We start from the raw sequence: 24,373 nt of genomic DNA on the forward strand, positions 1-24,373 counted from the left end.
ATGGTGCAAATGCTACCTATCTAGTAACATATTATTCTTCGTTCTGTTAAAGCAAAAGAAAAAAACAACTTTGTATTCATTAGTCGTCATTGAAAGCTCATTCCACATTTTTTAATCTATCGGCTTTTTATATTAGTTTTGTTTTTAAGAGTTGGTAATTATTCATGGCCAGCTTTATTATCTGTGCTCCGAGCGCCTCTATTATAGACACGTGAATGAACATTTTTTGTACTGAATTAATTAATTTAATTTTGTTATTAGTTGATTGCTGGACTTTGTGAATGCTTTATGTAGAGATATTTTTACGTGTGTTTTTTTATATTTTTGTAATTAACACTGCGTAATTAATGATTTAAGTATAAAGTTATTATAAGATTGTTAACACCAATTATACATATTTAAATGAACTTTAATTTTAAGTCAATTAGTTCAATAACATTTAAGTACAACTTAACCTCAGAACTGTGAATAAAATTAGAGACTCAGACTACCTGAATCGCCTTAATTTTATTTTAAAATTATATCTGGTTGCTGTATCAGAATCGTAAATTAAAAGTTAACAATATTATCTGGAGCCATTGCCTTAAATTTTATCATAAATATATTCAATCTATAGTGTTTTTTAATTGATTCCATCCCGGTTCACTTATAGGGCAATATAAAGGTATAAAAGGAATTAAAAAGTTTCGCATCATTGTATCTTTACAACTACACCGCTAATGGAATTAAAATCGATTAATTGGATTACGAAATAAAATCGCTCGAGGGATAAACGAGTTTTTACGATTGCAAATAAAAATCTAACGATTCAAGATTACAATTGTATATACGTGTTGTTGTATAAGGTTGTGTTTATTAGTTTTTAATTCGTGTTACTCGAATATAGATGGAAACCTAAAAATATCTTAAGCATTTGGTAAATGAACAGAAATTATAATTTGATTTATCTTTGAACATCTTGTCCGCTCATCCAGAAAAACGTCGTGTCCCTCGTCTCTGCATGTCAAGTACGTTAATAAGTTCTGGGCTCTTGTTTTACATATCAAAAAACAGAGAAAGTTATTATGACCATAAGTTAATATTAAAAAAATTTTGAACATAACAAAATCCAAAGAAGAAGTTAAATTACTTTGTACCATAGACTATATCCGCCCACAAAAGATTTTTACAAAAGCTTTCTCGGTCACAAGCCTTACAACATATTGAAGTATTCATCGTATTTGTTATAATAGTTGGCCAACAATAAAAAGTTATTAGTATGTTTCATCAAATGTCTTTGCTCTTTGCCATCTCCCATCTGTTCTCGGAATATTTTTTCCAATGTCGGCCGGAGGGCAATCTGCTTTCGGAACGCCGAGGTGTGTCAAATTGATTCCCCGACGTCGCGGTGCCCGCCGTGGCCGCCATCTTTTTTATTACATAAAATGAAGATTTGTTTTTTTTACTCTATGCCAGTTCGCCTTTCATCGTAAGAGTGGAACTGTTGATGATCCGTAGACAAATTGTTTTAATTAAAAATATTAAAATAAGTTTTAGCGCTTGGTGTGTAGTCATATGACATTAAACTGATATTCTTTGAAAACAAAATATCTAATTAGAAGTAAAAAAGTTATGCTTTTCTTTCGCTTTCCATAATCAATTTTCCTTGTGACTTTTTATTCATTCGTCTTTTAACACGCTTTAACGTTGTTGATCGGAGGCAAAGCGACTTTCGTCGATTTAGGTCTTCAGGTAAAACGCTGCAAATGCAACTCTACACTTGATATGGTTGTGGTGAACGAAAAGAATACGCATATTTACAAACACAATTCTAATGTATGTATTTAATTACCTCTAAGCAAAATATTAAAATGAGGGTCGATCTAAGACATCGTATGCTTCTAGGAATGTCCTCACCCCGGGCTATAGTAAAAACTCGGCTAATTTGTATGCGGGCAACACTTAATAGCACCTATAGGTACGTACTATAGGCAACACCGGTATGCACCATACTAAAGCTCCACTCCTAAAGGATTCTACTTCGTTCTGCGTGGAGGACTGTTCGTAATGGCGCCTTTAAGGCGTGGTTCAGTGTTAATGTAGTCGGAACTTAATTGCATTTCTCCTTTGAGAAGTTATTCGTAAAACCATTTATTTTAATATACATTGCTGTCCCACAATCAATTGCATTGATTCCATCCTTATAAGACGAGCAATGTATTACGATAATGATGTTGCAGGTAAATTATCGATGTGTTGAGGTTCCCGGTGTACGATATTGGTAATGGCTTACTCTAATGATAGGTTTAGTTGTAAGTTCAGGTTGTGTATAATAATTTATTATTATTTTGTTCCGTGCGCAGTGAAATTTATGTCGAACAGATTAGTAGCCATGCTTTTATGTGCCGGTATGTTTATACTGCGATCGGCAGGACAGGCCTTGCATCTTAACTATGCTAATGGATTAAATAAAGGGTAATTAAAGTGGAGTCCATCATAGCCGTCTCACTGGACCTGCATAATAAGTATATATAACATTTCTGGGTATAACACATTACTTTTATAGTCTTTATAGGTCGCTGTAGGATCTACAGGACAATGGAATTTTTTAAATTCTTAATGAATGACAATTATTAATGTAAGTGATAATCTATTGCCTAAATATTGTAACTGAAGGATATTTTTTATTTTTTGCATTAGAAAAGAACAAACCTTCTTGTTTCTGTTACATAAATGCTCTCTGATTTTTTTTCTCAATTTTTAGGTTATACCCAACAGTAACAAAACGGAGATATTAATGTATTCAATGTTATCTTAAATACCAATAAAATCCGCTTTATATTCATCATTGAGAACAGAATGATGCATAATGCGACGTTAAAATCAGACATAAAACTGCATTCATACTAAAATTTGTTTCGGTGAGCGCGATATCTCAAAGCTCAGGTATTAACTTGGTAAGATCCATTTACGGAAAGCGAAGATACGGGAAGGCACTATGCATTATAGAGCAAGAGCTGTACACAAATAAAGTATACATTATTCATAGGGAAATAATATTTTGTTGAATTTGGTCGAAGTAAAAAAATATTATCGTGAGCTCACTATACTTCCCTACTGAGGGGCTCGGAGCCTACCCTGTCTAAAAGTAAAGCTTACTATCTCCTGTTAAATCTGTACGAAATTATAAGCGAAAAAAAGAACTTCTTCTTCTTAATAACCTTTAATAAGTAAGCTTCTTGCTTTACTACCTACTTAGTTATAGTTTTATACGTATTAATAAACATTGAAAAGGCGAAATAGCCTCGAAAGAAATATCCAGAAAGAATTTTTTCATCCCCAACATTTTTATTCCTTTTCAATACATTAAGTTCGTTACTGTCTCTTGGACTATCCGGCACATACAAAGCGTCGTGCTATAATCGAATTGATTCGTTAATTACTTACCTTTATCTCCGGCGGCCATTAGCGGATGATGGCGCTCCTCCCACGCGCACATTAATTGCTATCAATTCGAGTTACGACTCGTCCGTACCGAATACTACTCAAAACTCGATTCTACAATCGATTTAATTTGTTTTTTTACGATCTCTAGAAAGCTCGCACACAAGTGCGGTTAGAATGAAACATGCGCTTACAGCTTGAGGCTTGATGGGAAATGTTAGCACATTAAATCTTTACTGACCACTTTTTAATAGTGAATAGAAAGAATGTCTAACAACATTTCGATTACGAAGTTTTTTCTCTAGAGGAATAAATGATAAGTGACTTATAAATTGAATACAGAAATAATAAGTACTCATGTTAAGGCAAAAGCTTTTCTTGGTTAGAATAGATCTGTTTAGTCAGAGTTTTACTAGAAATAAAATTACCTATTTACTTACAAAAAATATAGAAACAACCATATTTGAGCCAACAATTTAAACCGACGTTTTCACAATGACCAGTTATATTTGATCCCTATCATTTGCTATGTTGTGTCGTATAGAGACATATAGAGTGGTAAGGTAGAATAGGGTTGATGTTATAATGGTGGGTCGGCTAACAGCGATCAGCAATTACATGCAATTAAGCTATCATTAGGAACTATCTCTGGGGCCTGCAATTTGTCACGCACTCGGCCGCGGCGAGTACATTGATAGATCTTAATTAAGTGAATCTTGTGCCGGCTGACGAGTTGCTCTTTGATGTGCCGCTCTTTTGTAAAAAGCTATAATGATAGCTAAATGTCAAGGGTGGAAGCAACACGCAATGTTACCACATAGAACCATTAAATATGCCAGCATAGAATAACCAACTTGACGAATCTAAAAAAACTAAAAGACGTAAGGGTCATTTCCTGAATTTTTTACCTTTAACTTAGTTATATGAAGCTTAAATCATTAAAGCGTTCAATAAAAACTAGGCAATCAAAAACTATACCTCACACCTATTCGTACAGTGTGGCGTGTCCCGTTCACCTCGGGTGGGCACGCCGCTGCGCCGGCCGGTGTAAAATTATCCGCGCGGCGGACATCAAAGGGCGAGCCGCCTTTGTACTCGCCGCACCATTGTCTCACACATGTTGTTTTAATACTCTTAATTTCGTGTTGTCATGTTAAAAGTTTATTACCAGACAAACGATAATTCAGACAAGCGATTAACAACTTAATAGCACCTTGCATAGTAGTAATAATTGCATGAACTACTTCAACGATGACAACCCTTTTGATGTGATCTCTGATTACGCCATTAAAGCCTTTATTACTTAAGTTATAAGGGCGGAAACCGATTGTAATATTATGAACACTTTTTAGGCACAACTTTGAAGCCAGATATTATGTTAATAGCGGAAGTGTTAAAAGGGATCTAAAAATGATTGAAACTTAAGATGAGGGGTGCCTTTGCCTTTGATATGTTTTACACGTTATTCTCTCTAATAGTCTCATATTTTTTATTAGCCACTGGAATCTTTCAATGACTAGCATATGTATGAACAAAGATAGAGCTCTGTTGTAGGTTAGAATTTTAAAAGTTAGGTAGACAGGTATACGCTGTCTATCACAGATATAATAAAAAGTTGTTTAAAAAAATTTGAAAGGGATTTAAAAGGATTACATCTAAACATCTACACTTTACTTGTACAAAAAGCAACAATAAAGGCTTAAATTGTTCAATTGAGTTGTAAAGTAAATAAAAGTTGCATGTAAAAGCCATAGTCAAAAGGTAAAAAATGATTTTATTTTCACCCCTTCACCAGAATTTCCTTGCGCAACTTGTAGCATACAAAAATAACAGTTCTTACGTAATGCAGTAAGGGCTAAATTTCCTTGTCTGTCAGTAGGTGTTAAATGGTCTAAAGGCGTAGTTATAAAACGGTGTACTGTGAGAGGTTAGGAACTATTTGTGTGGCAGGTAGATGTGAAATTTAACAGAAAGTCGGCTGTAAAATTAAGGTCTAAATAGCGATTCCATGTTAAATTGTTACATCAAACGTGTTAGCCGACACTCGAAGATTTTTTATTTTAAAGAAGTAAAATGTTGTAAAATATTTTGTACATAATTTTACACCTTTACTTTAAAAAACCGTAATAATTTCATAATTCTTGGCGCATCAGACTATCTATGCAGGATGCCTTTAATCAAAGACTTTCTTTATTGAGTTAGATGAATTGTCTCTACCAATTTAATAACCTACAATAGCCTAATTTAGTTGGTGGTCTTCGTCGTCACTTCATACACATAACATGTATGTATTCGTCACGAGTTGCACTTGTATTCAAATGTTGTGCTTCTGTCAAACAGGCGGTGTATGAATAATGCAGGAAGTGGCCGCGGGGCGCTAGTGTCGCGGCACCCGCAGCCGGCACTAAACAATGGACCGCGACAACGTTAGGCGACCTTTGGGAACAGCAATACTATGGAGTGGGTTGCATTACGTTTATTAGGAAAAAATACATTAAGTAGAGTCAAGGACTCTACGAAACCCGCTTGCAGTACCTAGTAATGTGATTGAATTTCTTTTAAATTTTATTAAGTATAAACACGGACGTCATGTAAATAATAAGCGAATAATAATCATCTTCCTAGTCACAATTACTATGTCATCTGTATACAAATATTTTATTCAAATCAAATAAACTGTTTAATATTATTAACAAAACTATTGACTCTATTAACTTAAAAATCTTATAGTAGTAATAAGGACTCCACGGGTGTGGCGATGCGCGTGCGCAGCGGGAGCCTGTGTTAACACCTATGTGGGTGACGCCAGCTCTGCACCGCCGCGCCGCGCCGCTGGGTGCACTCAGCATCCAACTAAGAACCCTTACTTTGCCACGCAACATGAGTTACTACATCGAAATATTTAGTATTCATGTTTCTGAATGAATTTCTTATTGTTAATTTTGTATTTAATAAGTGTAATAGATATATCATTGCCTCTCTCGTTGTTTTGGTTAGGAATTTTATAAGACAAAACACAAAAATTGTATGATTTTTAGTTCTGGATGTGCTTTTGATTCATTTAATATCCTAATATTGATTGTCGAACAATGTTCGTGAAGATACTACGAAACTTATACCTTCGTAGTAGGTTTTTTATAAGTCCTAATGGGTGATTAAGGTTTTATTCTTTTATTGTACAACAATTAGTTCTAGTACTTATGTATTTTATACTTCTTGGTAACTACTTATATAAAAATTTAACGTAAAAAAACGACGACTAAAAAAATATTTTTCTTGATCAACTTAAAGCACTTCAGCGAATTGTTTGTAAAGTAAATACAGTAGGTATTTCTGTCTGTCGGCGGTTTACGAATTATTATCTTTAATTTACGATGACGACATTTAAAGGAGGCCGCCTTAATTGACTTCTGTTAGCACTTAACTCACGATGTAATTATATCTCAGAAATTATTAAATAAACATGCTTAATGAAAGCATAATATCGTTGCCTAGTTAACTATTTTATTTTAATAATAAAAAAGGAATTGAAGAAACTATCGAATTTACTATAATATTTTAAAGTAATGTCAAATTGCTCGGTAAAGGCGGGAAACGAATTTGGTAACTTGACATAATCTGAACCAACTGTCATGTATCTTTAAAAAAAGAACAAACATAATGGCACTTAAAAGCTTTGTAATTTGTTCGCCATAAAATCGCAAGACGAATTAGAAGAAATAAAAGGCAATTGACATTTTTCATATGTATAATTACGGGAGTGGTTAAACAAATTAAAATGGCGGGTCGGGAAGTCGTTTGGCGATCGTCCCGCGCGCCCCGCGGCCCCCACCGGCCACGGCTGTCGGCTGCCGGCGCGTCCGTCACAGTTTTTACTTCATAGTTTTGTCGACGCCGCGTTCCTTTCAAATTACATGGACTTTATGTTACGACCACATCGTCGATTCTTCGGAGACTTGTATGCCGCAGAACTAGAGACCATTTATAACACTTTTTAGAAAAAAAAACTTCAATACTCCACTTTCTAGGCCATACGGTTTAAAATCTTTTTTCGAATCTCAATCTGCTGTCTACAGCTGCGATTATTATTTTTTAATGTAAAAACAGGACGGTTCTTAAAAATCATTGCAACATGGCTAACGGATTCCGTCGCTCCGCAAGTTTTTGCTCATCCCCTGCAAATTCAGTTAATTGTGTCTACGACCCCGGGACGCGCGCGGCCCGCGGTAATTGCGACTGAGGCTCGACGTCAACACAACCTCCTCAAAAACGTTCTCCCTCTGCTGCTAATAGCGTGGACTAAACGTCCTTTAAACTGCCTTCAAGTACTCAACAGACTTTAAGAAAAATAACGATTTTTAATATAATTCCTAAGACAGAAGTTTAGAAAATCTTACGCCAGCACGATGTAAGATTTTAAAGAAATGTATGATTTTTTCGTTACATTTATTCGTTACGCTACATAGCATATTTAATTTGTACTTCATTGCGTTGCTTTGAAATTGATGACCGATAATGTTTTGTTATGGACTGTAGGCAATTGTTATGGCGGGAACGTTACTCTAGTGCAGTTCGAGGACGATCGACAATGGCGAATGACATTTGCATTTGCCGCCAATGAAGCGGCGCGCGCGCCACATCTGACGTTTCAATTACAATTCCGCGCACCATGTCCCGAGGTGTTGCCGTAAATTTAACAAAAACTTGTCGTATTTGTATTTATTTATTAAAACATGTTACTATATATCCGTTTTCATAATATGACACTAACCGGATTTCGATATCCAATGTCGAAAAACAATAACTTTGGAAAACGAGTAATCAATACTTCAATAATTGCTAGCTTGTAAGAAGGAAACGTGCATTCCATGCTTATAAGTACTAACAACTTATTTTTCTTCCTAATTCGTATTGAAAAATTAGAATCCTTAATAACGGTAACGTCAAAGTGTTTTAATCATCAAACTTGTAAAAAGTGAATTTTTAAACCATTTTCCAAATATATCTAATATAATAGAAGAATATACAAAGTAAAAAAAAAAAATAACAAATAAAAATATAAATTATGTTTGGACCATACAGTGCAAGGCACAGTCCACGCATGCGTCTTTAATTAGGCATTCCGGTCTCGCTTGCGCTGCGTACGCGCACCGGCCGGCGCGGCGGCGGCGCAGTGGCGGCCTCTTTGACGCCGCGCCCGCGCCCGTCCCGCTCGCACAATGCACCTATTCATACCCGGGCACAACCACAAGACAAAACCCCAACACCTTATTCAGCATTAAATAAACTCCCTACAACTCACGGTTCCACGTAAACTGGTCATTATGGGTGACGATGATATTTTTACTACAATGTCGTATATATTTTATTTAAATGTGCATAAGGTCTCTATTTGCAGGTGCGCTTTATACTCAAAGGTGTTATTGGAGTGATATAATGAAGGGACCTAATTGTGTATTCTAGTCGGGATGGCATGGCATGGTATGGCATGGCAATAGCATAAGTACGTAAGATAAAAGAGCGAGCGATAACAAGCGATATCTCGCTTGCACATCTTCAAAACTTAAAAGGGGTAACATGTATGTACGTTTAAACTTGTTTAAAAATATATGATAGATGATAAATTTGTTCAAATACAATTTATCATGAAACGTTGCCGACATCTTTATTTAGCGGGCTGTTGTTTACTTCCACCTCCAATAAACTAAAGTTGTAAAGATATCGTATCAACATTAAACAACTCTACTCTGATGTGCCGATAATTTTTATTGATAAAACTCTACGCACGAAACGATAAGTCATCGTGCCTCGAGTTACACCTTCGTCCTATTAGCCTACTACATTATAAACACAGCTTTAGAAAGAATACATTTAGAAATTTCCCGATTATTTTATATCCTTTTCACCTCAATCATCCAGTTATGTGATTAAACGTCCTTTAGGATAAAGCTATAGAGAGCTGGAATTGTTCAAAACTTCATGATGTGTTTTGCCCGCTTTTTCAATATAAGACCGAAGCTGAGAGGCTACAAAATTACAGCCGTTGATTGCAGTGAGCCGTACACGAATTAGGCCCTTTTCTTCATTTTTTTATCTTCATAATTCTCTGTTCATGCGTTCAGACCTTTTATCGGAACATATGCATGTTTCTGAACGCGCCGGCCGGCCGACCGGTTTCGTTCTTCAGCCTTTGAATTGCCGCTCCGCGTTCGAATTTCGGATCAGTCCACGCCGAGCGCTGCTGTTGTGAGGACGTGTTTTAAATGGATTTTGATAAGGAATATGTTTACGCGATATTTATGTGTTTGTAAACAGTGATTTTGTAACTGAACATGAAACAAATTAGTGATAATTTTTAACTGTGCTTAAGTATACGATGATGGCCAGGATTTTAAGTGTTATTCTCCTGTGCGGGTGTTTGGCTGCTGCCGACCAGGAGGAGGTGGAAGGTGGGAAGTGCGAGAGGATCAAGCTCCCGTACTGCCAGGACCTGGGATACAACTGGACGGCCATGCCCAATCTGATGGGCCACAGAGATCAAAAGGAAGCTGAAGAAGCGGTAAGTTTCTAACTAAATATTTGTCACTTTTTATGCACTTATTTCACTTTAGTTTGAACTAATTGAACCAACGGGAAATGTAAACTGGGTTTGTCTCATTGTAAATCTACTCAAATTACCCCAAGAAATTTTAATTGATGCAAATAAAATTTACTTTTTAAGGTGTATTCCCACAGTCAAGTGCATGACGCAGATCTGAATCATTGAACTCGGGTTCTTAAAAGACTCACTATATAAAAACATCCCCCATAAACAAATAATACCATTTATTTCTTTTCTACGATAATGAATAAATAAAGTAGTATAAATGTTGACGTGAAAAGATAAAGTGAGATATGCACCAAACTACAGCTGTACCAAAAGTTACGTGTTGTATAATCCTTGTGACGTCATGACTTTGAATTAATGAATTCAAATCCAGCAGTCGATTGTTTCCATTAACGAATACTAAATGATGGTTAATTGTTTACTTCTTAATTGATATAGTAATGTTGATAACATAATTATTTTTAATTACTTTTATCAGTGTTTTAGTTCATTGAACTGAAAGTCTAACAAGTCGGTAAAAGCGCAATGTGATCGTAAAAAATATGTAAATGGCCTTTACTCACCGACAAGTAAAAAACGAACACTCCGGTGGTCGGGGTGAACACAATAGGGGATTAACTGAAGGGCTTGTTTGTATGCAAGGAAGCAATAAGTTTTTTTTTAATAGTTTAGCGGAATATCTGGGATTAACAATTATTTTATTATAGTATTGAATTACTGAATAGTGTTTATTATTTGTCGTAACAGAGATGAACAGATTTTTAAAAGTCACTGTAATTTGAAAAGCCGAAGTTCGTGTAATACTTTTTAAATCAGATCCAGGTCAATGTATTTCTTCTTATCTATCAAAAATAAATACATTATTATGTATTATATTTCTAAATAAGAGCGATTGAAAATTTTTGTACATAAGTGGACTAGGCTTCGATTGTCAGAACATAAACACGTAATTACTTTCGTTTTATCAATGAAATGAAATACAGCACAGCAATTTCAATTACAATTTCTATCCAGATGTCATCCAAATAAATTTTAATAATAGCAATAGTTATTTTATTAAATGTGAACGCAAACAATCGTGTCTATAGAGAGTGCCGAGGCCGCGACAGGGCTGTGAATTTACGACTTATTGTTGAATAGGTTTTATTGCGTGTAAATCTGATATCGTTAATGATACATGGGGTTGCTAGAGGGTGAGATTGACTCGATACTGACAACCCTCACCCCTCAGTTTACTCGCTCAATTAGCATGTATCCTATGAAACTGCTTTATAAGTGCAATGATTTTTGTATACAAATATAAGAAATAGAAAGGTTTGAAGATCATAAATTGAACTTTGTTCTTATGTTTTGACTGTTGTTGGTTAGTTTGTTAGTTTACCTATTATTATTAACTTAATAGGGGTAAGATATGCTAAATGTATAAATTAATTGGACCACTTTAAAAGGAATTTCAAAAATATGAACAAATATAAAATTGCAACAATTGAGCACTGCGGTAGATCAAAGCTGACAACAATTTAATCAACCACTAAATACCTAAACGGGAACAAGATGGCGTAGGCGGTTAACTCGTCAACGAGGCTGTTACTGTTATCGTTCGGATCAAAGCCACGCCGCGATCCAGATCGACCGGTCGCCGACCGGCCGGCCTGCTCGCGGCCGTGTGAATACGCTCTAACCTCGCTGGTTATGTTTACACGTTTAGAAAATCTTTTAGATCACCTGATAGACTTATTTAGCACAAAGTTTTCTTCTTCGACTAATTAGGGCACTTCTATATGTGTAATAGTAACGTACCTATTTTACTTTTTCCTATAAGATTCCAGACCAATAATGCAACTATTTACATTATAGCTTACAGTGATTATATAATCTTAATTACCGAAATTAAAGCGATTAATGAGATCGGCGATTGTAATAAGACTAGTAAGGAAATATAGAGAGATGTTCATTCAAGTCACGTTACAAAAAAAAAGGTCTCTTGGCCGATAATAGTATCTATTATTCGTAGGTTTATCTCGTCGTATGCGTATCGCCACTTTATAGGATGCCGGCGATAGCGCCGCATTAGTAGATAGCGATCGCCACTTAAGGCGATACCGCGATAACGCGTATAAATAAAAATAAATAGCTGCGCTTGCGTTATTGCCTTATAAAGATACCGCTATCGTTGTATTGATAGGCAGCATTGAAGCCGGTTGTGGACGCTTGTTAATTTAATGCCGGCTCAGTAATCCATGCAATTTCGCACTTTTATTTCGTGTACATTGTTCTACTGTAAACAAAACGCTATAATGGCGTCATAAATCGAAATCGAAATTGAAAACAAGTTTCTTAATCTACGGTTTGTGTTGTTAACGTCTGTTTTAGAATACTTTTAACAATATAGTGAATACGTTTTGCATTATCTTATGTAAAGTTTAAAAATAATTTGGCATTATTACAGTACTGTGCGAGGGAATTTACGTAAAATTTTGACTTCGACAGAAGGTTTAAAATGATGTAACAGATTATAGAACACTACGGCTTAAATTCGACCTCTGGTTACAGCTTAAGTAAAAATTGTACTTAAGGGAACAGAGAACAGGATGAGTCAATTAATAACGGGACTCGGACCATTCCAGTCATGGCCGTCCTATCTGCCATCAGTTCGTGCGGCCGCGTTTTGGCAGTCACGCTCCTTGCCAAACTTCGATGTCACGTGACCCGAGAGATGCCAACATTTCACCACAAATTTAGATCATTTGACTCACTTTTTATTGTTATTTTTTTAAGATTCACGATTATAATTGAATCATTAAATTTTCTGGTGTGTTGCCAGAATTTTTAATAGTTATTTATTTTTAATTTACGGTTGACATTTTATCATTAATTTCATATTTTATGTTTCCTAAGAATTATGACACTGTAATTTTTTAAAACTTTGTAAATACGTTTTAATGTGTTTATACAGTGACTCAAATTGAATTATAGGAAGTTATAAATTGCTTAAAGTCCAATACAGTATTTAAAATGTGATTTTGTCGAAAAAAAAACTGTAACATCTAGTTTACCGCTAAATTTGTGAACTTCCGTCCAAAGTAAAACTAGTTAATGTCGGCGAGGCAATAGTGTGGTTAGTTTGTAGATGTTGCAGCGTGCTGTACAGCGGCCATCACGACCACCATCTGATGGCAACACTCACGGGGTCGATGACCTCGCACGCAATAAGATACCATGGGCAAAATTGTGCTCTTTTTTAAAGTTTAATTTTTAATATTTTTCTGTTACTAGCCAATATCTGTGTACGTGATAATAGAACCATAAATGTTGAAAGATAAACTCTTAGCAGCAGTATGATAACCCATTTCCTCACATCTGTCCGTTGCTTTGTCGACGCCGTCAAATTATGAATTGTTTTTTGTTACGACAATGAAATAACTATGGTTAGGGTAACCATGTTTTGATGCGAAATTCTGAGACTTTAAATTGTTCAATGGTACTGTTGAACGGATGGATTACTACTTTATATAATACCATATAAAAACTTTATTACATGATTGTTTTTTAAGGAAATGGTAAGGGATAGATATACCTACATGTCAGTACTATTATATCATATTTTTGAAACATGCAAAACATTTTCACTTATGTTAGAGTCAGAATTATAATAAATAAATACAAAAGCATGTGTATCCTAGCGGGTACATCTGGCGAGGTGTTATCGAGATGTGGCGGCGGAGGTTCCCTGAAGCCGCAAGCAACCTATCATTAGCACAGGTATGCGTGGATAATGGAACTACACAAAAACCACTCAATAATTCTTTTATGAAAGAAAGTTTTAACACCCCAAATCCCTTTACAGCGCATCCGTGCCGATGAAAAAAAAAAATTAGATTATATTCCCATACAAAAGAAACACATTATTATGTTACTAGTTTGCTGTTTATTTTATTTTAGATTTTAACTTATTGTTATTCCCATTTACTGAGAGCAATGTTTTACACAATTTTGATTATTATAAGAAAAAGTATTAAAATGGCGCACGTTGGTCGATACACAATCTTACATATCAATTAACAAAATAAAATTTAGTTTTTTATTATCATATATGACATTCGGGGGCCTTTCTTTCTTTTAATAAATATATAACAAATAAACTGAAAATATTTCTTCCACATGACAACACCTGCAAGATTTAAAATTAAAGAAATGGCCAAGCAAATCTAGGCAAAGTCGCTGCAGGGCTCCCGGCGCTCGCGCTCAAATCGGCAAAAAACATCTCAAAGTACAAATTGCCCGCCTAATTACGGCAGGTAGGCGGCCGCACAAAGCCGACCCGGCTTTTTTACTTTAAAAAACGTGCTAAGTTATTCAGAAACCGGTTTTTTGTAGATATTCATTTAGACGAGTTCCAACTTGAAGTGATACGCGGTACTATGAAAATATTTGTAACACATAGAGTATACTTACTGTGATTCTAGATATAGTGACTTAAATCATCCCCGAGGGAAATTCCTTCGTCAGTTCAACAATCGCTAGATTTGTAGACACCGCATACTTATTAGAAAAGCTTAAAAAACAAAACTATTTTCTACAAACAAACAATTAATTCAACATTATAGTTATTTCACGCATATTAAAAATGTCAATGAAAACTTAAAAACTAAAAATGACTCCGCAATTAGTCGTAAATGCCGTCAGTAACATTAAACCATTTCCCTCAGCCGTGACTCCAGCTGCGACGCTCCGGGATGCTGTATAAAAGGCCAAGGTACATTGAATTTTAATTAGCTCATAAGATAATCTCGTGTGCATATTATCTTCCGCTGAGTTGCAATAATTGTGGCACGTAATATAGACGTTACGTCGGTCGGCGAGATCAAAGGCAGCCGATAAAAGCGCGATGTGTCTGCCCTCTGCCGGAGTTCTGTTGTTTTATTGCACTCGCCGTGCAATGACCTGGTTACTAGTGATGTCAGTTTATCGATATCTCAAATTGCACTGCGATATGGATGGATTCTAATTTAACTTTATGTTATGCGCCATCACTACCTTATATGAGGTTATGAATTAATTTTTTGGAGATACTTCTTTATTGTTGTACGACAAATCGATTGTGAACAATTAACGTGTCATTAATTACATTTTTTATCGATTATTAAATAACTTTTGACTTTATCTATCATATTACATCACTAGTATTAACCATTTTTTTGTAAAAAATATGCAAATGTTAATAGTATAGTCTATTTTGCAGATCTACAATGGCATACCTTTTAAAATAAAAAAAATCTCAAAGCCGTCTCGTATACCGTAGAGAGATGTGTCTATGGTGCTGGGGGAGGGGTGCAGGGAAGTGGGGGCTGGGGACAAGAATGTGCTCTAATTACATAGTTCCCAAGTCGGAGTCCGCTGCGGCTCCGTCGCATCACTCACTCGGCTATTGTGCAGTAATCGAACCCATGAGACGGCTTTTTAGTTCATATATCTGTTATAAAAGAGAATAGAGTATAGATGGTATTATAAACGTTTTATGAGAACTAAATATCTTCTGTAGGCAATTTGAGATTTTGAGAACTTATTATTTTCATGATAATGTTCAGCCTAGTAACATATCAGACAATATAGAGACTCGGAGTTCAAAACTCGATGAAGCCACTTGTAAAGCTTTCACCGAAATTAAATTCCAATATGTTATTTGAACGCAAAAAATAAATTCCGAACGGAATACCTGCCAAAATTGTAATCGCAAAGTCTCCGCCTGTATAACTTACCGACAACAAAACAAATTTAGTTTTCGGCTCGTTTCAAATGTATTAAAAAGTTATTTATTTAGTATTGAACATTATTGTATACGACGGATGACTGTCGGCGGAATGTTTGTGGTACTCAAAAAAATGACATAATCACGGCAGCGACAACGCCGAAGTATTGCAGATCAAAGGAAACTTGATGAAAAACAATAAACTCTGTAACCGTATAAAGACGTTGTTTAATTAAAAGCGACAGCAGCTTATATTTAATTCAGCAGTTTAAACTTCGCATCGCAATAAGGCATTTATGTTTTAAATACGACCGCTAAAAACTGTTCAGCTCCCCTGACTCAACGCCGACCCGTAGGGTTGCCACTCACAGCGCTGCAGTTGGTCCCCGCACTTTGTCAACATTATAAATCAAATCACTTTTTAATTCTGATAATTTTATTTATTCTGCTTAAAATAACGATGATATAATATGACAAACGATATATTTAAGTTAATGGTTGCAAATGGTTAAATGTTAGTTTGTCATTACTTGAAAGAATATAATTTTAATAAAAGATTTACTTTCATTTTGTTCTACTTTAAGTGTAGTCATAAATATATATTTTTTAAAACACTACACAAAATTAATTGAATCAAACTTGAATTGTTGCACGTAATGATGCGTCCTTAACAGGAATAATCAACATTTTCATTGCAATTTGTAAAACATTTAAGGTAAATGCAATTTTGGGGTAAATTTAATTCAACAGGCCCTCGTTAACTGTGGGACAATCTCAGCGTATAAGTAACTTTGTTAAACTCAAGAGATTCCTCTTTCATGTCTGCATACCGCCGCTTTTGTTTAATATTCATATGACGTTCTCATCTTATTGCCAATGTACTTGGTAAGATTTTATAAAATAACACAATTTCACTCACCTCATATTGTAAAAAGTAAATTGTTACTTTTCTTTATGCTTGTACCAAAAACACGAACAATCTTCTTGGTTTCTTGTCATATGTCGCTATGTTATAACATACAGTTATTACAAACATTAGATTTACATATTATAAGTTTTGTTGTACATAAACATGGATGTGTTAAACGCCCTTCGTAATATTTAGTTGCTAAATAGTCATAAAGTGAGCGAGTACAAACAGCCGCAGACGAGGGACGATCTCGCAATGTTTGCTTCAGTTCACTTCGTCTCGTCAACGCTCTGCTTATTTTGTAACTTACACGAAATCTGGCCGCTTACTTCCTACGCTTGTATTATTTGGAACTGCATAAGGTGTTGTTGTCTTTTCTTCAGAATATGTGGCCACTAAAATATAATTCAGTAATGACTAAAGTTGTTGATTAATTAAAGAAAAATTCATTTAAGAGCCAATGCTCTTGGTGTTGATAATAAACAATATAGCAGAATAATATAAAAAATCTAAAAGGTGTATTTTATTTATTCTTCTTTGTCGCAACAGTATTTTTATCATTTTCATCATCATCACATTATTTATAAGTAAATCTAAAAGATGGAACTTTAGAAAAATGCGTTTGTCCCAATTAAATGTTATCAGCTGACAGATAAGCGGCGCCGGCTGACAGCGCACCGGTACACGCATCGCTGCAACGCATTACCGTCGTCTCATGTACGCAACAAAAACAGCTGATGCGTTTAATTAGCTAGATTTTATAGCTTAGTTATATATCTTTTGTTTACATTAAAACAATAATTTATGTTGCTTAATGATAATCAGTCTAAAAATCGGTAGACTCAACGATTAATGAAAATGTCCAAATTAGTATCTAAATGTGGCAATAAGAATATATTTGAATCATCGACGACTAATAAATACTTTCTCGCTTTCATGAATAAAAAGTTGAGGTTATAAATACGATATCAATAATCTCTATAGTGATGTCAGGGTGCCTAAAATCATTGGAGCGCAGGCGAAGACATCGTCTTTTCGCTTGAATAGAGCCGCTTGAAGCATCTCGTCGCCACGCACGAGCTACGTGACTCGATATGACGCGAGACTTCGAGCAGAAACCGTTTCCGCTTGAATTGTATCACTGCTTTCAATGTTTTACTTTAATTTGTATCAAATCGCATTACGATCCACTTTGATGACTTTCTGCAACAAAGATCTTAAATTTAGTCGAGCATCGAGCCTTTTACCTTTACATTACATATACCAACTTCCTTACATCATACTCATATAAATGAGAATGTTTAAATGAATGGATGAAGGTTTGTTTGAAGGTATCTCAGAATCAGCTAAACGGATCATAATGAAATTTGACACAGATGTAGAGCAAAGTCTGGAAGAGCACATAGACTAATCACTAAGTTTTTTTATTTCGCGCGGACGGAGTCTCAGATGACAGCTAGTATTATTATGTAATAAAAAAAATGTTCAAGTAAAAGTTATCAAAAATATGTGGCAACACTGATTGCTTATTCGTTCCCCCCGCCTCCGTCTCCCCCCCCCCCTGGCCTGAGCGCGTCTAATTCGTAATCGGCGGATGCGCGGCTCCGATCTGATGATAGATCATTAGATAATATTACCATGAAATTAATATGTACCGCACCGCTATAGAGCTTCATTTCTTTTGTACTATATTTTAAGAAAGAGTTATGCTAAGGGTGGTGATACAATGGAAAAAGATTACGGATATTGAAATTTAAAAAAACAACTGTTATTCTGAACTTATGAACTCGAAAACGAAATTATTGTTTTTAATTTAAAGTCAAAATTACTATAACTTTTATTATAATAAAACAATGTTTCTTAAAAAAGTAACAACAGAACAGGTCACGACTTCTTGACTTTTAAATTTTTTAATACATTTTTTAACTTTTTAAATATTTTAACTTTGTAGTTTATAAAATAAAATATTAAAAAATAACAAATTAATAAAAGGCTATCACAATCGCTCCGCTTATCGCTTCCGCTTGCACTAAACGACCACCGAATTACTTGATTACATCGGGCGAGTGCAGCGCGCGTTAATTCTTAATGATTGTGAGTCCGATATCTACGCTTTAATGGCTTCCATTAATGCATTTACATCGACGCTAGTTCTCAGGCGGACTTTATGCCCCCCCCCCCCGACCCTGCCCCGGCCCCGGCCCCGGCGGCACTCCGATGCTTTTAAAACTTTAAAAAGTAAAGATAAACTAAAGATAATTAGTTCTGTGAGCATTAAATGCTAAATTTATGTTTACCGCCATATTTATCCTTCAGAATTTTATAATAAATTCTATTTAGAATAAAAATTTTAATTGCAAAATTATTTATTTAAATCACCAACATGGTCATGTACGACTGGTGAATTGGTTTTATTTTTAAACTGAAAAGTTAAAAGCAATTAATAACATTTGTGTTAACCTAATTTTTTGTTATAATGACGAGATCTTTGCTAGAGTCATGAGGAACTTAAATATCTATTCAAACCGAAAAAAAACTGTAAACCAATTTATATTAAGATATTTTCCACACCACCTATAAACTCTAGTTAACTCATAAAATCAAGGAAGTATTCCCAAATTAGACCTATAACGGTATCACGGCCGAGTGCTATAGAGATCTCTGTCAGTTGAGTACGAACTCAGAGTCGAGCAGTAAATGTCGGGGGCGCTGTAAATCGCTCGCCGGCAGCTGTAAAGCGCCAATTACGCTGACAGGGAACAGTGGGCAGTGGCCCGAGCCAAGGAAAATGCTGTTTATGTCAGATTCACAGGCGGAACATGTGTAGTCTTCAAAGTCTATTGTTGATAAAAATAATTCGTTTATGTATTTATATTAATTATAATTAGATTCCATTTTAGAAATATTTTTGGTTAGTTTGTAACCCAGATTAAGTAAGAATATATTGAAACTGTACACAACTTTATATTATCATTTCGTCTGGGTTAAATACGCATACTAACTGACAACCGGAATTACACATTTTTTATATATTTAAAGAATTCTTTAATGAGAAATCTTAATTTAAAATTCAGTAATTGTTGTGCAATATCGTTAAATGGATTCCTTCATATGAAAACCGAATCGATTTCGGACGTTTACGTTCCAATCGAATTGATTCCATTAACAACAGCCATCTCAATGAACTGTAAAAATATACAGTTTACTTTGAATAAAATCGAAGAAAGGAATCTGCATGTTATTAATTGAGATTTCTTTAAAGATATTATGAATGAATCGATAAAAAGTTTTACAGAATAACAATAAAAACAAAAGCTCGTATAAGTAATGATTAAAAAAAATTGTTAACGAAAAAGTAATCATACCAGACAAACACAATGTTTTGTTTTCTATAGCGTAATAAATAAAAAACACACAAATTTATTTCCAACTTCCTTATTAATGTTGCATGTATCGCAAAACGAATAAAACGCAATAAAAGCGGCGCCATCAAAAGAGCGCTGCTAAATGTTCTTTCCGCCGATTTTAATTGACTCATAACTCGGCAACCTTAATTAGTATTCGTGTATCGGTGATTAACCGCAGGAAACGACTTGTCGAAGCTACGCCCAGCTAAAATATGTTGCCTTTGATCATCGTAGTAACTGTTAATAACCTTAATTTTGATCTAAAGATATTATAATAAATATAAAATGTCAAAAAACTCGGACCAAAATATAATTCAACAAAAATTACGAATATCTACAATCTACATTTATGAAAATACATATTGTATATTAACATACGTTTAATTATATTCCGTGTAATTATTTCTTAACATAAAAATTATTCTCGTCAAATAATTCAAAGTTTATAATCGTTTCATTAAAACCTGTTTGCCGTGAGAAGCGTTTTGAATATATTCAATATAAATATATTTTTTTCTTTACAGTAAATTTTTGTTGGTTATTTCTTTTGTAAATAAAATGTCCGTTAAAGTTATTACCCATTTAAAAAATTGACTGCATCTATAAACTTCGAGTGAAGTTTACATTTCCCGCGTATTAATAGTGCGTACAACTGGCAGGCTACTTCAAAGCGCTCCCGATTTACGCGCCTTTTTTAATGATCAAAGGATTTTGGAGGGCTGTCTAATTGACATGTAAAGTTGTGTTGCCATGTATTAAACGTTTTAAACAGACTTCTTTAATATATTGCGACAATGTATTAAATATAACTGGTGAAAATGTGGCATTATTTTTATCAATTAGAATTTTTTTTCTTTCGTTTGAAAACATTTTTATAATAATACTTCAAGTAGAATTTATATTTATTTAAATAAGAATTGTTGGCTTTGTTTTTGTATGTTTAAAAGGTGAACAGTTTGGAGCTAGTGTGTGGTTTCTTGTTACTTTACTGAACTGTCGGAAGATCAAAGCAATACCAACAGACTATTTTCGGAGTCCCTCAGTAATTAATATTTTGTCCTCATGCTTGTTGTCTCAATGAAACGTTTCCACGAAAAGTTAACATAGACTGAAATAATGTAAAAATATTTTAACATCCATCAACATGAACTTTGAGATCTATTAATAAAAAGTCCCTTTTTATATTCTTAATAGATACCTACTCGTGGGTTGCTTCATGCTTGACCGGAATTACAATAATACAATGCACATAAAGAAGTTAATTATTACGTAGATAATAAAATAACCAGCTCATTCCTTTGATGTTATTGAACGCAATGTTTATTATAAGAACGCAGCTCTGAGTTACAGTCTATGCAAGTTAATACTCGTTGTAAGTACAGTCACTAACAAAAGAGCCTTTTAGAATTCTTCATTCGTCGCTCGTATATCGAATGTTTATTCGAGCAAATAAATAATACAACTAAGTACTGGGAAACGTGCGGCCCAATGGATTACCTAACGTAAACAAACACGCGTAAAGTGCTTTGATCTGCGCTGCATTTAAATATCGACCTTGCTGCACAGACATAGAGTGTGTTATTGTAACAAATGCACTGGTATCTGGATTTGTATCAATAGAAACCCTTGTATGTGATCCAAAGACGTCTAAAAGAGTGCGCCCGAGCAAATACGTGTTAAGGGGACGTTTACACTGCTGTTATTTAATTTAAATTAAGGAATATTATTTAGAAAACTTATTGAAGACCTTAATGTTTTTTTTAAGCTAATTGCGATTATTCCGCTAGTGTGATTGTGACCTTATATCGGATTGGTAATGTTTCATACTTGTATATTTTCTTTATAATATTTCTTTATAGAAACTGATTTCCAATGATTACAAATAAATGTTGTGTCTTTAATATTGTCCCTTATTTTGTTGGAAATAAAGCAAACTTCGCCTTAATAAAGAAATGTTAAGTGCGTCGATACAGAGCGAACCTTTCCCCGAGCTCACAAACAAGCGACGTTTACTCGCTATTGTTAGCTTAGAATGAAACTTTAGCCGAAAAAACTCTAAAATCTCGAACAGTTTAAGTACCACGCATGCGCAGACGCGATTGTGATCAGGTACTCGTGTGTATAGAGGCAACGATAATCCAGAAAGTGATCCTTAAAGAAAACAAACATCTATGGATCCGTGGATCTTTTATTTGTTAAAAAACTACAATTGAATTTTTTTGTCGTTGTAGGCAATCATGGATGTGTTTTTACACATTTAAATACGCTGATAATATCACGCAGACATATATTTATGAATGTGCAAATCGTGTGCTTAGAATGTATCGGCAACAACAAACCTCAAACGAAGTTTATCCTTCCGGTGTTTGATGTCGTTTGTATCAACTATCAACTAACGACGTGATCAAATTTCAAACGGCTCGCGATCCGTCGCCACGTTCATATTACAACTCATTTGAAACCGGACATTCCACGTATTATGCATCAATAAAGGGACAACACCAAACAAAATGTAATACGCGACTTTCTACATATAGAGATGTATATAACGCTTTCACTTCGTTCGTTATCGTAGCCAAAACAAATGCAGACTATGGACTTTTTATTTACATGTAATTCTGTACTTGTTTGTTTATCCCATAAAAATAAAAAAAATATCTGTTGTGTTTACTAGGAAGCGGCTCAATAATAACTTATTGACACTACGAACTATTTCTACTTATACTTGAACCTTTGCGATTTAGTTAATTATCGTCCCGCGAATCACTAAAGAAAAACCCTGAGGCCGCCGCGTTATGGAGGTCCTCTCTATAAATTAATTCAATTGCTCTGTTTATCTACAATCAATACTCTTCGCGGAGCATAAGAACTGTAATTAAAATCTCCGAGACGCGTAATTAACCTCTCATTACGGAGTCCGTTGCTTATATTAATTATCGCGGCAACTAATCGACAGACGGACGTATAACAACCGTTTTAGTGACGCAAAAAGCGAGGCACCACTAAACCGAGCCTCGCCCGCCTCGGCCGCTACATATCCCCCGGCCGCCGACTGCCGCACAAAAAGCAGCCGCGACCTTGCCTTTGTTTCGACCTGTAATTTGCGCCGGGTTTTATCCCCCAACATCTCCCCTTACCTCGCAGCATCGACATCCACACCTTTAATTATAACCAACATTGGTTACATAAGAAAAGATTTTGTTATTAAACTGTGTTTTTTTCGTTTCAGATGGAGAAGTTCTCCGGACTGATCTCGAGTGAGTGCTCAGTGCACGCCCGCTTCCTGTTGTGCTCGGCTTTCGCCCCGCTGTGCTCCGAGCAGGTGTCAGGTTCCGTGAGCGCCTGCCGAGCGCTCTGCGACACCGTCTCCGAGGATTGCAAGGACCAGCTCAAATTGCTGCCGGCCACGGTGGCGCTCGACTGCGGAGCTTTCCCGCTGCGAGCCGTGCGCCGGCTGTGCATGCGCCCACCCAACGCCAGCGAGCTGGAGCCGGAGCCGCAGCCGCCGCCGCGCTGGCCCTTCCGCGACCCTGAGTTGCGCGAGCACGGTTGCCCGCCGGCGCACGCGATGTCGCCCACCGGAGAGTGCTGGCCGGCGTGCGGGCAGCACGCCCGCTACACGCAGCCCGCTAAGCGTACGGCAGAAGTTTGGATGAATACGCTCGCTTGGCTATCGTTACTATCGACCTCGTTCGCGCTGCTCACTTTCTGTGCCGAGCCCGCACGCTACCGCTACCCCGAGCGGCCGATGGTGTGGATGGCTGCATGCCACGCCGTCGTCGCCACGGCCTACGTAATCCGAAGCTGGCTGGGCGCGAAGGCAGTTTCATGCGCGGGGGGCGCGCTAGCCGTCGACGGGCTGGCTTCGCCGGCGTGCGTCGCCTTCTTCTCTCTTACTTACTATTTCACGCTGGCGGCGGACGCGTGGTTCGCCAACGCGTGCGTGGCGTGGTACCTGACGGCGGCCAGCGAGTGGTCTACTGAGGCGTTGGAGCGTGCGGCGGCGTATCTGCACGCGGCGGCGTGGGGCTGGGCCGGTGCGTGGACGGCGGCGGCTCTAGCGTTGCGCCGGGTGGCAGCAGATGAACTGACGGGCACGTGTGGCGTTGCACGAGCGGCGGCAGGCGCACTGGTGGGTGTGCCGCGTGGTGCGCTGCTGCTGGCCGCGGTTGCGCTGGCGGCGGGCGCGTGCCCGGGGATCGTGCGCGTGCGTCGAGCGCTAGACTCGCGGGGCGCGCGGCGCGTGGGTCGGCTGGCGGTGCGAGCGGCCGCCGGGG

General features: G+C 36.4%; 1 protein-coding gene across 1 annotated transcript in view; it reads left to right on the top strand.

Annotated features, from left to right (window-relative positions):
- Positions 1 to 9,593: 9,593 nt before the first annotated feature.
- LOC106116900 (frizzled-10) overlaps positions 9,594 to 24,373 on the top strand; it is a 16,252-nt gene continuing 1,472 nt past the window's right edge. Inside the window, exons 1-2 of the mRNA XM_013310959.1 lie at positions 9,594 to 9,982; positions 23,326 to 24,354. Coding sequence (XP_013166413.1) covers positions 9,800 to 9,982; positions 23,326 to 24,354 — 1,212 coding nt within the window. The 5' untranslated portion in view covers positions 9,594 to 9,799. The remainder of the gene's footprint in view (positions 9,983 to 23,325; positions 24,355 to 24,373) is intronic.

The sequence above is a fragment of the Papilio xuthus genome, unplaced genomic scaffold (genome assembly GCF_000836235.2).
Source record: "Papilio xuthus unplaced genomic scaffold, Pxut_1.1 DF827680.1, whole genome shotgun sequence".
Classification (NCBI taxonomy): domain Eukaryota; kingdom Metazoa; phylum Arthropoda; class Insecta; order Lepidoptera; family Papilionidae; genus Papilio; species Papilio xuthus.